At 47.8% G+C, this 16,402-nt stretch overlaps 1 protein-coding gene across 2 annotated transcripts in view; it reads left to right on the top strand.

Moving 5' to 3' along the window:
• The window catches only part of RARG (retinoic acid receptor gamma), a 369,787-nt gene extending 354,464 nt beyond the window's left edge, over window positions 1–15,323 (top strand). For both annotated transcript variants that reach the window (XM_078687532.1, XM_078687541.1), the window contains one exon: window positions 11,685–15,323. In XM_078687532.1, the coding sequence (XP_078543658.1) occupies window positions 11,685–11,866 (182 nt within the window). In that variant the 3' untranslated portion in view covers window positions 11,867–15,323. The remainder of the gene's footprint in view (window positions 1–11,684) is intronic.
• Window positions 15,324–16,402: the final 1,079 nt, after the last annotated feature.

Genomic DNA, 16,402 nt, shown 5'->3' with positions numbered 1-16,402 from the left:
CCTGGACGGCTGGCTGATCAAGAAAACTATATACTAACTATGCTTAGCGCACCATCCAGACTTTACACAATCTACCTGCAATCCCTTTAAAGTGCAGCTCTTCCTCTGGGCCATCCTAGACATGAGTGAGGGTGCAGAAGTTGTTCCCAATCCATAGCGAGTGCAATTTGCAAAACATGCTGCCTCATTTTCAGGCAGATCGTGAGGATCAGTTAGAACTGTGGTGCAACTGCTTGGCATAATGGCATCTTGCATAGCCATAGTTTCTCACAGCAGACTGCACATGTATCCATTACAGGAGTGCTTAGCCGCACAGTGGTCTCAAGCGGAGGATCATCTGGACCAACTGGTGTTGGTTTGGGGCCACACACACATTGATCTCTGCATTGTCGACCTAGTTCTGCCAGAGACCATCACCACAGATGCCTCACTTACTGGCTGGGGTGCACATCTCAAACATTTCACCATTCCAGGAGGTCTGCAGTTTGTTTCCAATAAAGCAGAAGGTTCTATATAATCATAATTACATTTTTGTTATATTATGAATAGGACTGAGGAACTTCTGGGCCCTGATTAAGTGGTGGAATTCCACTCGGAGCTGTAACCCTGTCTGGAATTCTGTCACTCGCCATCAGGATGGCCCAGCGGCACTTGGTCCTGAACGAGCAGGCCATCAAATTCTGGGCCAGGTAACCCTCAGTCAGCAAATGCTGGTCCAGAGACAGCTATGCATGGACAGAGGCAGGGGATGAGAAAAGGAGCACAGTCCAGTTCTTGCTGAACCAATGTTGGATCATGGAGGGAGCATACAATGCTCCTCCCAAGCAAGCTTTGGCCAGGATGATGGACAGCCCCAGGCCAATGACAAAGCAGGGGACAATGTGTACCCCACCTCCCACAGATGAAGGGCAGTCACATCTGAAGAATGAGACCAGGGTTGTGTACACCCTCCAACCACTCCCTAGAGCAGAACCAGGATTACTCTAGCCTGCCTTGGTTCCTGAGACACTTTCGCCCTCCCGCGGATATTTTCTGCTTGCCTGGAATAGGCAAAAAAATGTCACTGTATGGTTTGTGTTCCAGATTGAAGACCTCTTCTCTTCTGTTGTTTGGTGGGGTAGACCACAAGTCCATACAGTATTTATATTTATTTTCAAATAATCATTGTCTGTTTTTTTTCTTTTTCATTACTCAATTGATGATGGAGAACATTTGGCATTCCATACTTTTTTAATGTTTGAGAGGCACTTCATGAAGGGCCCATTTGTAAAAATCATTTGATTCCATCAGATATGATATGTAATATATTTGAAGGTGGGAATGTTTAAATGCATTTCAGCTACCTTCTTTGTGTGCCTTATCGTAATGACCATACCTCACCCCACATAATATTTATTCATTAATATACTGTTTACATTTTCCATAGCTTGCCCAGTAAGTGCTTTGTGGTGCAGGAGTATGTCTGGATAATTGTACATATCTCAGCGTAGCATACTGTGCGGCTAGGCACGTTGGTATCTTACTTGAGGGTAGTAGGCACTATACTAATGCTACAGTACAATGTGCGATCTCTCATGCAAATAATGTTATTTTCTACAGTTTTAAATTCTCCGATTGTATGTTCTCAGAGTCCTTTGTTCCTAAAAACTTGCATGAAAAATGTACCTTGACTTCAAACAGAGTGTTTTTTCTCCCTCTTTTTTTTTTTACATGCCTTACTTTTTGAGTGTAGCCTACACTGTTGCATGTTTGTCTGTTTTAATCTTGATTACTGAATTTCTATAAATTGCCCACACCTTACTGCATACACCGCAATCTCTCCTTCCTTGAAATCTTAGGTCCGCAACCTAACAAAACTTTATCTCATCTAGCCTATCCATTTCTTGAACCATTCTCCTTAACTAACACTAATGATCACACCTAGCTCCCCTTTCTTTAATTATCACAAAGAAAGTGGAGTAAATGCATGCCATTACACTAAATAGCCAGCAATCAACAATAACTAATAATCAATAACAACCGGACTAACCACTAGCCTTGAGTTCCAGAGAAGTGTGCTACGTGCGGTAAAGCATGTCCATACCTCATCAGGGGCAGCAAACTCAGTTTTGGAACTATGAAATTACATGTTTTACACAAATCCACCATCTAGTGTTTGCCTCTAGCTTTTTAGTGACCCGGACACCCCTCCCCCCACATACAACACACCAATAAGGGGGAGAAAAAAGGACTTCCTGAAAAACTGGGACGCCATTTCCACAGACAAGTGGGTTATAAATATTATTTGTAATACTTACCGCATTGACTTTATACAAAAGCCACTGAGAAAAGCACCAAAGCACCAGCATTGCAAAAAGGATCAGTTACAACTCCTACAAAAAAGAGGTGTAAGAGCGGTTGTCAAAGAATGCAGTTGAGGAGGTGACGCAAGAGGAGAGAAATACAGGTGTCTTCAGTTTACTTCCTAGTGCCAAAATATGGCCTGCCCATGCGCCTATTCTAGATTGGCACTTTAGAAAGAAGTACATCAAGATAAAGACATTTTAAATGACACCCTTGCAAGATGTTTTTCCCTTGCCAGACAATGAGAACTTTTTAGCAATAGACCTCAAGGCGCCTGCTTCCACATTCCCATTCACACAGCACACAAACCGTATCTGGGGTTTGTAACAGAAGGGGAACATCAACCAATTCCAAGTCCTGCCATTCAGAATATAGTCTGTGGCAAAAGTCTTTACGAAGATGCTGGCAGCTGTAGCAGAACAACTCCTACAGCAGGCCGCATATGTTTAACTCCACAATCGTCTAGGTATTAGTAAAGTAAACACCTTTCTATCAAGAGAACATGGCAAAGGTAGTTTCTGTACTAAACTCACTGTTCACAGTAAACTAGACAAGATCATCTTCCACCCCAGAAATGAGACAAATATGCTCAAGACTGGAATTGGAGCTCAAACTAAGTATGGCAGAAGCAAGAATCCATCCACACATTGTCTCTGTGGAGAAAAACATGCACTCCCACACCTGTCTTTTGGGAGTGTTTTTGCTAATCTATCCTCTGTGAAAAATAAAGCACCAATGTAATTTTTTGTGCTAATTTTTTTCTTGGAAACTTTTCATTTGAACTTCAGAATAAGCACATGCACTACCAAAACTTCAGTTTTGCAGCGTGAATCTTTCTGGATTCACTATGCTGTGCATTATTCCGCGGTCTTGTGGTTGGGTCCGGATTCGTAGTCTTTTCTTTGTTTTTTTTTTTTTTTTCTCTTTGCCCAGGTGGGCGTCGGCGTCACACCCCCTTTGGGTGTATTTCCGGTGACGTCGGCATGCTTCCTGCGGAAGCTCCCACTCTTGGGCGCCATCTTCAGATTCTTTTTTTCCGCGGTCGGGTCTGGATCGTTCCCGTTTGGGCTCCAGACATTTTTGGAGAAAGAAGAAAGAAAATACAGAAAAGACGAGGAGAAGTCATCTGAAGACTCCAGGGGACTTCACCGACGAAAGACAAGCAAAGATAAGGCGTTTTCCATCCAGATCTTCGACGACCGTCGACGAACACGCGACCAGAGAGGCCCTGGACGCTCGAGGATGGACAACACGCCGTTCAAGTTCTGCCGTAACTGCCACCACAAGTACGCGCAGAAGGACCAGCACCCGGTATGCAACCTTTGCCTACCGGTGGACCACGAAAGCGGAGACTGCAACGCCTGTTCCGCCTTCACCCCGAAGACCCTTCGTGTGAGAGAGAGGCAGAGGGTAGCACACGCCGCCCTGCAGGGGAAGGCCCCGACCCCGTCGCTCTACGAGCTGGGGATGTCCTCCGAGGAAGAAGACAACGCTGCCGCCGAAGACGACAGCTACACGGTCGTAGAGACCGATTACACGAAGACTTCTGACAAGGTAGGAGACTCTTCGGCCCCCAAGAACCCGAGAGACTCTGAGTCTCGAAAAATCGAGGGCAAGACCCCGAAAGCGCCGACGCCAAAAAAGGCGGCGTCCGCGACTACTCCCAGGCCCAGCGGATCCTCAGAGAAGGAGTCCCCGGCGCCGAGAGCTGCTGATCAGCAGAAGACGTCGAAAATCGTCCCCGAAAAGGATCGATCGACGAGGGAGAAAGACCCGAAACTGTCGACGACGACCAGAGACCCGATATCCGGTTCGACGTCGAAAACTTCGACTCCGAGAGGCACGGCGACGAGCCATCCGTCGAAGAGAGCGGCGGAACCATCCGACGCGGAACACGCGGCCGAGATGGAAAAGAAAAGAAGGCGCCTCGAGGCAGAAATGGAGAACTTCATGCAGCGGAAAAAAGATTTCGACGCAAGGATGAAGGCCTTCACGATCCCTCACAAGACCAAGCCACCAGTGCTGGAGGCGGTCGAGGAGGAAGAAGAAGAGGTCGCCGAAGTCACCGAGCAAGACCAGGACGTCGAGGTGTTCGACGACCAGGAGGAGTACGAGAATCCCCACGAGAGCTACAGCTATGGGGAGGAAGATGAGGGCAGGACAGACACAGAGTCGGCGCCCTATGACCTTCAGGAGGTAGATTACATCGATGTCGACACCGACAGCCCGGAGGAGGTGGTCGACACCTACCCCTCGAGGCCCTCGCCGCCGGACGACATCGGGGCCTACAACGCGGTGATACAATCTGCCGCAGCAGCTTTCAAGCTCAAGCTCGACGAAGAGAAGCAGAAAGCAGACTTCCTTCTGGAAACATTGCTCCCAACACAAACGAGGAGCCAGTTCCTCCCGATGCTCGAGAGCGTCTTGGCTCAGGGGAAGGAAGCTTTCAGGGAGCCCGCAACATGCAAGGCAGTAACTCCCAGAACTGAGAAGAAGTACAAGCATGCCGCAAAGGACCCGGCCTACATTCAGGGCACGGTCTCCGCAGACTCCATTATCACGGCCACAGCAAGGAGGAGGGCTAACGTACCCACTACCTCGGGCCCGCCACCGGATAAAGAGAGCAAAAGGATGGATCTGGTGGGCAGAAGGATCGAACGGAATGCCGCGACCCACTGGCGCATGGCTAATTCCAACGCCCTGGTAAACAGACACATGTACCAAATCATGGAGGGACTGGGGCAGTTGGTGAAGGACTTGCCCCAGGATGCCAAGCAGAAAGCCGAAAAGCTAATTGAAGAGGGGAAGAATGCTGCAAATTCTTGCCTTAAGACGGCCCTGGATGGGGCAGACACCGCCAGCAGGCTCATGATGATGGGCGTCACGGAAAGGAGACACGCCTGGCTCAGGATATCCGGTTTCAAACCGGAGGTGCAACACAGCATCCTGAACACACCATTCAACGGCAGTACGCTTTTCGGACAAACAGTTGATGAGCAACTCAGCCAACTTAAGAAGGATAACGAAACAGCAAGATCCATGGGAGCATTGCAGTTCAGAGGGAACAAGAGGGGCACCCCGTCACGGAGGCCCGGCGGGAGAGGCGGAAACCAGCCAGGTACATCACACCAGGCTTTCCAGCAAACGCACCAGGCAGACTCGCAGGGTCAGCAGGGCCATCAGAAACAGCCCTGGCAGTACCAACAAAGAGGCCAGTCCTTTCGAGGGAGAAATGGACGGGGACAAAATAGAAGAGGGGGCCAGCAGCCCACCTCCAAGTGACTTCAAAAAAATCCGTGTGCCCACCCACAAAAAAGATCCCAGGGGGCAGCACGTACAGATGGGTCAAGACAAACTAGACACCTACGACCACAGGACACCAGTGGGAGGAAGATTAAGATTCCACCTCCAGGAGTGGAGAGGAATCACATCAGACAAATGGATCCTCAACATTATCCAATTCGGATACTGCATAGAGTTGGAGGCGAGGCCAACAAACAGAAAACCAAGAAGAAAGCCGCTAGCAAGCAAGCAGCTGCAGTGCCTTCAGGAAGAAGCAAAAGAACTCCTGCAGAAGCAGGCCATAGAAAGGGTACCCTTCAAGGAAAGAAACACAGGAGTATACTCAACATACTTCCTGGTACCAAAAGTAGACGAGACAATGAGGCCCATTCTCGATTTACGGTTCGTGAACAAATTCATAAGAACGCAAAAATTCAAAATGACCTCCCTGCAAGAGGTGCTCCCACAGTTGCAGACCGGGGACTTCATGGTCACTATAGACCTCAAAGACGCATACCTGCACATCCCAATGAACAGGAAGCACAAGCACATGCTCAGGTTCACCGTCGGAGAAAGCCACTACCAGTTCACGACACTGGCCTTCGGTCTAAAATCGGCACCAAGAGTTTTCACAAAGTGCCTCGCAGCAGTCGCAGCGCACCTAAGAAGGCAGGGAATACATGTATACCCTTACCTGGACGACTGGCTGGTGAAAGCAAACTCATACCAGAAATGCAAGCTGCACGCACATACAGTGACCAGCACGCTCATAAACCTGGGGTTCTCCATCCATTGGAAGAAATCATCAATGGAGCCGGAACAAGTGAAGATCTTCCTGGGAGCACAGATCAACACCTTACAGGGCAAGGTGTTCCCCAGCGAGAAGAGGGCGAGGGCGCTGGTGAAGGAAACTCGCCTCTACCGGAAGGGACAAGCTCGGACAGTGAGGACGGCGAGCAAGATCATGGGGATGATGGCATCATGCATCCACCTGGTACCGAATGTACGACTCCACATGAGACCCATTCAAGAATGGCTACAGGAGCAATGGTCACAAGCTACAGGCAGTTGGGAGGATCTAGTGGTTGTAACGCACGCAGTGCAGAAGGAGATGACATGGTGGACCATGGAGAACATAGCAAGGGGAAAGCCTCTAACGCCCCCAACGCCAACAGTGACCATCACCACAGACGCATCCCTGAAGGGATGGGGCGCTCACATGGAGGAGCTCAAGGTGAGGGGACTGTGGACACCGACGGATGCCACAAAGCACATCAATTACTTAGAATTGAAGACAATCTTCCTTGCACTGAAGGCCTTTCAAACAAGACTGTACAAGCACAGGGTATTGATACAAACAGACAACACCACTGCGATGTTCTACATCAACAAGCAGGGGGGCACACAGTCCGCACCGCTTTCAACGCTGGCGCAGGAGATATGGAGATGGGCCATCCCTCTCAAGATAGACCTGCTAGCCATACACCTACCAGGGAAGGACAACATACAAGCCGATTGGCTCAGCAGGCAGACATCGGCATCCCACGAGTGGGAGCTCAATGCTCAGGAGACAAGATACCTGTTCGACAGGTGGGGGACACCATCGGTGGACCTGTTTGCCACACGCCAGAATGCAAAATGCCAAAACTTCGCATCCAGGCAGCCCGAGGAGGGGACACTGGGGAATGCCCTATGGATAGATTGGTCAAGGACATTTGCCTACGCCTTTCCCCCGATACCACTGATGCACAGAGTACTGAGCAAGTGCAGAGCGAGCAACATGACACTGATACTGGTCGCACCGCAGTGGGCGAGGCAGACCTGGTACTCGCAGATCATGGAGATGACACAGTGTGCACCCCACAGATTCAGCAGGAGGAAAGATCTACTGTCCATGCAGAACGGAGAGGTACTGCATCCAGAGCCAGAGAGCATGAGCCTAGTAGCGTGGCTCCTGAGGACATAGAGTTCGCACATTTGAGACTACCAGAAAGCACCCTGAGGGTACTTCGGGAGGCACGAAGGCCCAGCACTCGAAAGTGCTACGTTGCGAAATGGAAAAGATTCACAATATGGTGCAGACAGGAAAGACTCCACAATAAGATGAAGAGGGACTCCACAGTGCTAAGGTACCTGACGCACTTACTGGAGAAGAACCTTAGCTCATCCTCGTTAAGAGTTCACTTGGCAGCGATAGTAGCCTACACAAGGGGAGAAACGTGCAGGAGCTTCTTCACATCACAGGTGGTGAAGAGATTCCTAGAAGGAGCGAAAAGGATCGCACCACCCAAGCGGGTGCCGCCACCTGCATGGAACTTGAACACAGTCCTAACGGAACTCATGAAAGAGCCCTTTGAACCACTTCACAAGGCCTCCCTAAAGATGCTAACTATGAAAACAGCCTTCCTGGTTGCGATAACGTCCTTACGCAGAGTAAGCGAGCTTCAAGCGCTGACGCTACAAGAACCATACATACAAATACACAACGATAGAGTTGTGATGAGGACTGACCCACACTTCATGCCGAAGGTGGTATCCAATTTTCACATGAACCAGTCTATACAGATACCGAGTTTTTTCCAAAAACCCACAACCAGCGCAGAGAGAGCTCTGCACACCCTGGACGCCAGAAGGGCAGTCATGCACTACATTGAAAGGACAAAGGGGCACAGGAAAACGAAACAGTTTTTTGTGTCCTTCGCAAACAGCTTCATGGGCAAAGCAGTAACCAAAAGGACCATTGCACGATGGATCGCACAAACAATCCAACTCTGCCACAAACGGGCAGGACAGGAACTGGCTGAGGGGACACGTGCCCACTCCACCAGGAAGAAGGGCGCTACAATAGCCTTCCTGGCTAACACACCCATAGAGGACATATGCCTGGCGGCAACATGGGCTTCGGTGCACACGTTCACGAAGCACTACTGTGTGGACATACAAATGAACAAGGAAGCTCAAGTGGGACAGAAGGTGCTACAGCACATATTCAACACCCAACGCTCATCTTCCACCCAGCCGCCACAGAGATGAGAAACCGCTACAAAATCTATGCACAGCATAGTGAATCCAGAAAGATTCACGCTGCAAAACGAATAGTTTTCTTACCTGTCGGTGTAGTTTTGCAGCTTGAAGATCTTTCTGGATTCACTAGCGAACCCACCCACCTCCGCCAGAAAGATGAGGCTGGAGAGAGAAGAGGTGGTTAACTAAAGAATAGACTTTGAAAATACAAAGCGGTAAATACAAACTAAGAAGAACATTGCCATTACTTCGGAAACGAAAGAAACACGGAAAAAAAGAACCCGAAGATGGCGCCCAAGAGTGGGAGCTTCCGCAGGAAGCATGCCGACGTCACCGGAAATACACCCAAAGGGGGTGTGACGCCGACGCCCACCTGGGCAAAGAGAAAAAAAAAAAAAAAACAAAGAAAAGACTACGAATCCGGACCCAACCACAAGACCGCGGAATAATGCACAGCATAGTGAATCCAGAAAGATCTTCAAGCTGCAAAACTACACCGACAGGTAAGAAAACTATTCGTTTACAAAACACTCTTACTTTATTTAATATTATTTGCCCTATACGAAGTGGGCTCTGCAGGAGGGAGGGGCCATCAATGATGCAGAGTACCAGCTTCCAGAAGGTTTTGTCAGGTGGTAGTGGTGGGGGGGCTTGACGTATAAAAAGGTTTAGATGGGGGCTCAGCCGACAAAAGTTTGAAGACCTCTGCCCTAGAGTCATTGGTGGAAGGCAGGGGTCAATACTTGCTTCTCGGAGTTCCTTTTCCCTCTCCAAAGGTCCTCCTCCCATACCGTAATCCTCTCCCCTCTACAGCACCACTCAGACAGCAAATTGAAGCCATGCCCCTGCTCTCCTATCGCCCTACTGATCAAGCCACTCCTCCCAGCTGGGGAAAATAACAAAAGCTAGCAGCAACACTCTGCTCTCCCTGCCTTCCAGGGAGCTGCAGCTCAGGCTATCCAAATCCGCAGCATCCCTAATTGGATTTCAGGCTATGTTGCCAACCCCTTCAGCAGCGTGCGGAAAACATCGAAGCTGCCACGACAAGAGTCAGCCTGTCATGAACTCCTTCTCATCTGACAAGCCCCAGGGCATTTCACAAAATATAAACTTACCCATGTTTCGCTGAGGGTATGATAGTTTGTTTATTTATTTATTTATAAAGTTATCCATTGCATCGCTCTCTCACTTTCTCTCTCTTTCTCTCTTGCTCACTCTCGCTCACTCTCTTTCTCTCCGCTCTCGCTATATATCTATCTCTCTCTCTCTGGCTCGCTCTCGCTATATATCTGTCTCTCTCTCTCTCTCCACTTCCATTGCTCAAAAAGTCCATGGGGGTAAGCTTCTTGCTGCCACGTAAGTACCTCCCCCGCAGTGGAACCTTAACCTAGTGTAAGCAGAGGTAATGAAAGCAACATTCAAACCCATGTGAAAGCCACACACCCAGAGACGTTACATTGAAAACTGTCTAACTCCAGGTGGCAAACTCCTCTCTGCTAACGGAGTTTGAGGAGCTCAACCAACTTCGCTCTCCGCTGGGAACGCCGACTTCAGGCAAAACCTCCAACTCCGTGGCGTAGCGGAGTTAGCCCCTGGCCCACGTCCAAAGTCAGACAGGAAATAATCACTTACCTGCTCTGGTGTCTCCGGGCTGCCCTCCTTGCCTTGGTCTCTCCTCCTCGCTGGTCGCAAACCCTTACTTTGTACGTTTTGGGATGACTGCGCATGCGCGCACGTGCAGTCCTCGCAAGACGGACAACATAGAGGTTTGCGACCGGCGAGGAAGAGACCACGGTGAGGAGGGCAGCCCGGAGACGCCAGAGCAGGTAAGTGACTTATTATTTTCCTTTTATTATTGTGGCGGAGTGAAGTTCCACTAAGCTTCGCCCACCCTTGGTAGCAATCCCATCACTAAGACGAGTGAGTGAGATGCAAGCCTTAACAGCGCAAGAGCCGTACATGAGCTAATAATGAGGACATACCCCAAATTCCTTCCAAAAGTTCTTACCTTTTCCCACAAAGAGACTATTACTATACTAGCTACTTTCACAAGCCTACAAATGTGGCAGCAAGAGTACTAGACTCATAGGATATTAGAGGGGCACAGTATCAGAAAGACACTGCAGTTCCTCGTGGGCCATTCAATTGAGGCTTTTGAAAACCATTTCTAGATGGATTGTACAGCTGTGTTACACACAAGCAAACAAACTTTTCCTTGCCAAAACCAGGGCAAACTGTACGAGGCGGAAGGGTGCTACTATCGCTTATATGGCCAACGTCTCCATGCAGGAAATATGCAAAGCAGCCACATGAGCTTAAGAGCATACTTTCTGGAAGTATTACTGCATTGATTCACACTCACGAAATGAGGTTTAAGTTGGACAAGTTGTACTTAGAAATGTTTTTGCTACCGCTCCCTCGGTGACCCCAACCACAGGGCAGGTAATAGCATTACATAAACTGCACAAAGCATGTGAATCTAGAGGAGATTTCGTGTTGCGGAAGAAACCTGTCTTAACCTGTAATCGTGAATTTACATCTTTGAGTAGATCCACACGCTCTGCACCAGCCTCCCAATGAAGGAGTTTAGTAGAAGGGTACAAAATCTAACTTGGTGGGCACGCACATGGGCATTGTGGGATTGCGGTTGATGTCATACAAGGGCCCAGCCTATGTCGTCGACTCCTGCGAACCAACAAAAGCCTTACGAAAAGGACACTCCCGGACCCAACCACTAGATGGCGGGATTGTGCAAAGCATTTGAATCTAGAAGTGTTTCAAACAACAAAACCATGAGTGCAAGTAATTGACTGATTTCATACAAAAACAATTAGAATACACTACACGACATATTTACCCGTGGACCACATGTGGAAACTTCTTGTGTTGGTGTGTACTCTACTGGGACTAGTGTAGATCAACAAAGCTATGAAATCTGATTTTTGTCTGTGAAAGCGTGTGTGCGATGCTGTGGCTTGCATTTAAGTATTGCATCCTGTTGCTCTCCTTTCATACTGTGCCCTCTCTCCCCATAGGTGCCGAGCGTGCTATAACACTAAAGATGGAGATTCCTGGGCCAATGCCGCCACTCATACGCGAGATGCTGGAAAACCCTGAAGCCTTCGAGGATGATGCTTCACCGCCCCCCAAAACGGAACAGAAGCCCATCAAGGTCGAAGAAAAGCCAGCAGAGAAAACTAGTACCAAAGACCCCTAGCAAACCCAGGAAGGGGGCCAGCCCTCCTGCCCTTCTCTGTATCAACATCAATGAACCATAAACAAAGGAAGAAAAACCTTCCTCAGCAGGAGGAAATGGCACTCAGGGCACTATGGGAATCCCAGACAAAAACACAAACTGCTTTCATTTTTTATACTGGATCGTCTGGATTTGAGGTATATATATCTCTTGCCTTAAACTTTTCGCGAGCGGGGAAGCTTGGGCCGGGGCCATGACGGAGTGAAGGCCTCAGCCCCCTCGTCCGCTTTTGCCAAAGTATTGATGGACCCTCTTGCAGTACAGAGGGATGGATCTGAAGAAAAGAAGAAAAAAAAAGGCCTCCATCCCTGTGGGTTTTCTGGGCCTCTCTTTCTCCGCAACATGGTGGAGAAAGTCCCGGCTGACCATGGGGAGACAGGACTGCAGCAGTGCAATGCCTCCTAATTGGAGAAATGTTACAGGTTTATTTTGTTACAAAGAACATTGTGTTTTTATTGTCTTTGTTCCTGACCCCAAACTATACACCCCCACCTGCTCCTCTTTGTAAATGTGCAAAGCAGTTACCTCTGTGCAAGAGAACAGTAACCAGGGTTGGAGATGGCTCCACGAGCTTGGAATGTGGGATTATATTCCTTGTCCTTCAGTGTGCCGGGTTATCAGCTCGCCCCTGAAGCACGAGGTTCCTATCATACCCCTACCCCAAAATCCGTTAAAAAAGGAGCTTCTGTTTCTTTCAAAAGACTATATGTTGCCAAAGATGCTGGCTGGAACCGAAAGCGAAGGCAGAAGAAGGGCATACATGAGACAATCCGGCCCCCACCATTATATGAAAGGTGCCTCCCGCCATCAACCTACCCTCCTTGTTCTCTGCCCCGTCTCTGGATTGGCCATGACTCTCTTCATGCCTGTGTACGCAGACTGTCCTTCTCATGTACTGATTTGTATGCCTACACCTACTAGCCTCAGAGGGAGGTTTGGTAATGGAGAGGGGAAAATTCACCCACATCTATTTGGACTTGACGTCTCATATGCGCCCTCTCTCTGCGGTTTGAATTCGTACCCCAGTTATGCTGCCAAAGAGCAGAAGGGTGTGCTGTGATGGTAGGCCTACACCTACTGGGTAGTTTTGGTTGGAAAGTGTACAGTGTCTGGCATAAAATTTGCTATCGCATCAGATTACTGGCTGATGAGTAAGTAAATGCTTAGAACAGCCCTACAACAGGGCAACTAGACTTAAAACGATCATTCAGGCTTTGTCAGTGCAGTGTATTGAAGACGAGCCTATGCTACAACAGTCTACAACAGTCTATGCAAATGGTCTACTTACCCCCTACCCATATCCTGCAATGCCGCGTGTCCAGGAGAAATTTCTGTTTCCTCACCCAGAAGCAGTATTTTCAAAGAATAAGTTGTGCCAAGAGGAAGGGACTGGGTCTGAATCATATCCCCGTGCCTGGCCCCTTACCTGTTGCCTTCAATGCGCTTCGCAAACTGCCATCGAGATCACCCACATGCTTCCCAGGAAAGGAAATGTCTGTGAAGACTCTGAAGCCATAACCGAACATAGGAACAGACTACACCTTATGTGCATTTCTCCGCCTCCTACCCTCCCCGTTTGTAGGGCCACAGACATGATGTGCTTTGACGCGGTCTCTCGCATGCATATCATTGGAGGTGTGCTCCACGATCAAGGGTAGTCCCCTCTACGCCTATTCTCATATCTCTAATGTCAAAAAAAGAAACCCAAATTCTCCTTCGTATATCTGTGTTCTCAAGCACTTGAATCACTTTACACTCATTTTGCCTAAACAATATAGTCACCTGCTAGATTCCCCAAATAAGTCTGCCCCACTCTCTCTGAGTCTCGCTTTTACCCCCAAGTTGCCGCCCCCATGTTCTTCCATGGAGCGCTGTTGTTTGCCACATCACTGGTTCCAAGTGTTTTCAAGGCATCCAGCTCTGTCACGTTACAGAGCCCTTTAACATCAAACTCTACGACCTCACTGACCCTTTGCTGCTCGTTGCAGTCTTGAACTTTTTCATGTCACCGAAACCATGCACTACAGTGGAATTCAATTGATTCTCACTTTGCTGGGTCAATTTCTTGCACAGCCAGACTTGCCGTTTTCACTCAGCAATTCTATGGAATCCTTCCCTTTCTCATGTCACTGCCCCCCTGCATTTCATCTGAGTCACACATTCCCTTTACACTGACCCCGTGCACATCTTTGGGGTTGCTACAATTTCTCAGGGGTCTTGTCATACCTAATTCTATTTTAGAGCACATGTAGTTTGTCACATTAGTTCTGCCGCACAGCCCACAATAAAGACGGAAAGGCTGCTCCAACCAAGCAGATCCTGCTACCCTGAAGTAGATCCCACTGGATTCCTTAATGCCAACAGTTTGTGTGGGGATTATGGCGATCCTTGTTGATGGTTTTATGCTCCTGTGTCTTCATGACTTCAACATGTTACACTACAAGGGTTTATCATTTTCTTAAGCAAGTGACGTGCCGATCATGCTAACAGTCTCGGCTTATTTGCCCTGTTGCTATCTCCTTTAGCCCAAATTCCCAAGTTCAGATCCTCAAATAAAAAACTCTCCTGTCGGCTTGACCATGCTTCTCCAACCCCATCCATTTGTGTCTGATGCTTCCATCTGACCTTGCAGCTTGTTACATTCCAAAGAAGAGGTCTCTCTGGAGAGCTCTCAGTCCGTGCCTATCAGTTGGGGGTTATCCCTAGTCGCACTTTGTGAGATCACATCGATCTCTCATTCTACTCTAAGCTCCGCCTCCTGCCTTTCCCCTCTAGCAGTGGTTACAGGTAGATTGCTGCCACCAGCCACATGTTGGAGAGCTGTGTTGGGTATCTGCTGGGGTTTGTTGGCTGTAAAGTTTACATGTTCCTGTTGGGGGATCTCCTGCCCCGATTACACCGGGTGTCACCAATGTTTTAGGAGGCAGAGAGCATCATGATCCAATCCACCTATGTGTTCCATTAGGAAAAAGGAACGGAACACTTCTCGTGTGAGCCCACTATCTCCAAGCTATCCCGGGGCAAGTGGCTGGTTATTTATTGCTTATGTTTACATGAGTTTCTGCAGACCTTTGAATACCAAAGTGTTTTCTCCCCCAGTGATCACAGTCTACCTTTTTTATTAATCTGCTCTATATATGTATTTTCCAAACGCTTTTATTTAGCTGCCAACGAAAAATCAAGAGCACAGTAAAGGCCCCAGGCCAACGTCGTGTCTTATTTTTCATATTTTTTTTTTGGTTTTGTAAGGGGATATTTTTGTGTGGGGCAAAGAGTGAGCGACATCTGTCATTTCTTGTGTTTACATCAGCTCTTTCGGTCTTTCATATAAGCGTTTTCAGCTGACCGGTCTCAAAATTGTAAACCATTTAGGAATTTTCTATTTTTGCAAAATAAAGTGATGGTTACTGTGAACAAATGAGTTTAAAAATTGTGTGTGCTGCAAGTCCTGTCTGTACATCGCACAGGACATGGAACTACTTCCCACTTCGACCAAAACAAAGCCCACATCCTTCCAAGAACACACCCTACACGGTGTAGTATGCTGCCTATGTAGGCAAGCGCTTAAGCGGCCAACATAGTAATAAGAGCTATATAAATATTAAAATCCAATGTCTTATGAGCATGCATGACATTAGAATGTACTAGTTTGTGAACCTCCTCATAATTTATCATGACTTTTTACCTAAGTCTTTTGAACTTACTCAGGTTTGCTGTTCATCTTTTGCATCCTCCCTATGAGAATACATGTCCATCCCCTGCTACCATTTAAAGCAAGTGTGGACATTCTCTTGCAAGACTACCAAAAATGAATGTCTTTATTAAGAGGGTATGGCTTGTATTGGGGTGCATTATCGGTTACTATTTATATTTTAATAGTATAGTATTGATTTTAAGGAAACCATATCAACATTACTCCTTTCATTACTACCGAATGCCAGGCAGAGGTAGGTGGTGTATGACTGGTTCTCCACCAAGAAAATCTGGTAAAAATTATGGTGAATTATGCATTTTACAACCTACTTTAGCTAAAAATCAACCGTACACAAGCAGTATGGGAATTAATAGTTTTGCAGTGTAAATCTTTCTGGATTCACTATGCTGTGCATTATTCCACCTTCTAGTGGTTGGGTCCGGAATTGTAGTCTTTTATTCTCTTTTATTTTTGTGGCCCAGTTGGGCGTCGACTACCACCATTTGGCGTCCTTAGTGACGTCTACGTGCTTCCTCCGGAAACTCCCATCTTTAATCGCCATCTTCAGATTCTTTTTTCCGCTGTTCAGTCTGGATCGTTACCGAAGAGTTCCAGAGATATGGAGAGAGAATCTACGAAAATAGCAGAAACTCGACAAAAATCACGGATTTCTGCACACCTGACTACAGATTAGGTAACCGGACGACGAAGGAGAAGGTTTTCAAACAAGATCTCAACGTTCTACGGAAAATTCGCACATGGGGATGGACACAACACCTTTCAAGTTTTGCACCAATTGTCAC

Source organism: Lissotriton helveticus, chromosome 1_1 (genome assembly GCF_964261635.1).
Source record: "Lissotriton helveticus chromosome 1_1, aLisHel1.1, whole genome shotgun sequence".
NCBI classification, from domain to species: domain Eukaryota; kingdom Metazoa; phylum Chordata; class Amphibia; order Caudata; family Salamandridae; genus Lissotriton; species Lissotriton helveticus.
The sequence above is the reverse complement of the archived record's forward strand: the minus strand, read 5'-3'. Positions and strand labels throughout refer to the sequence as shown.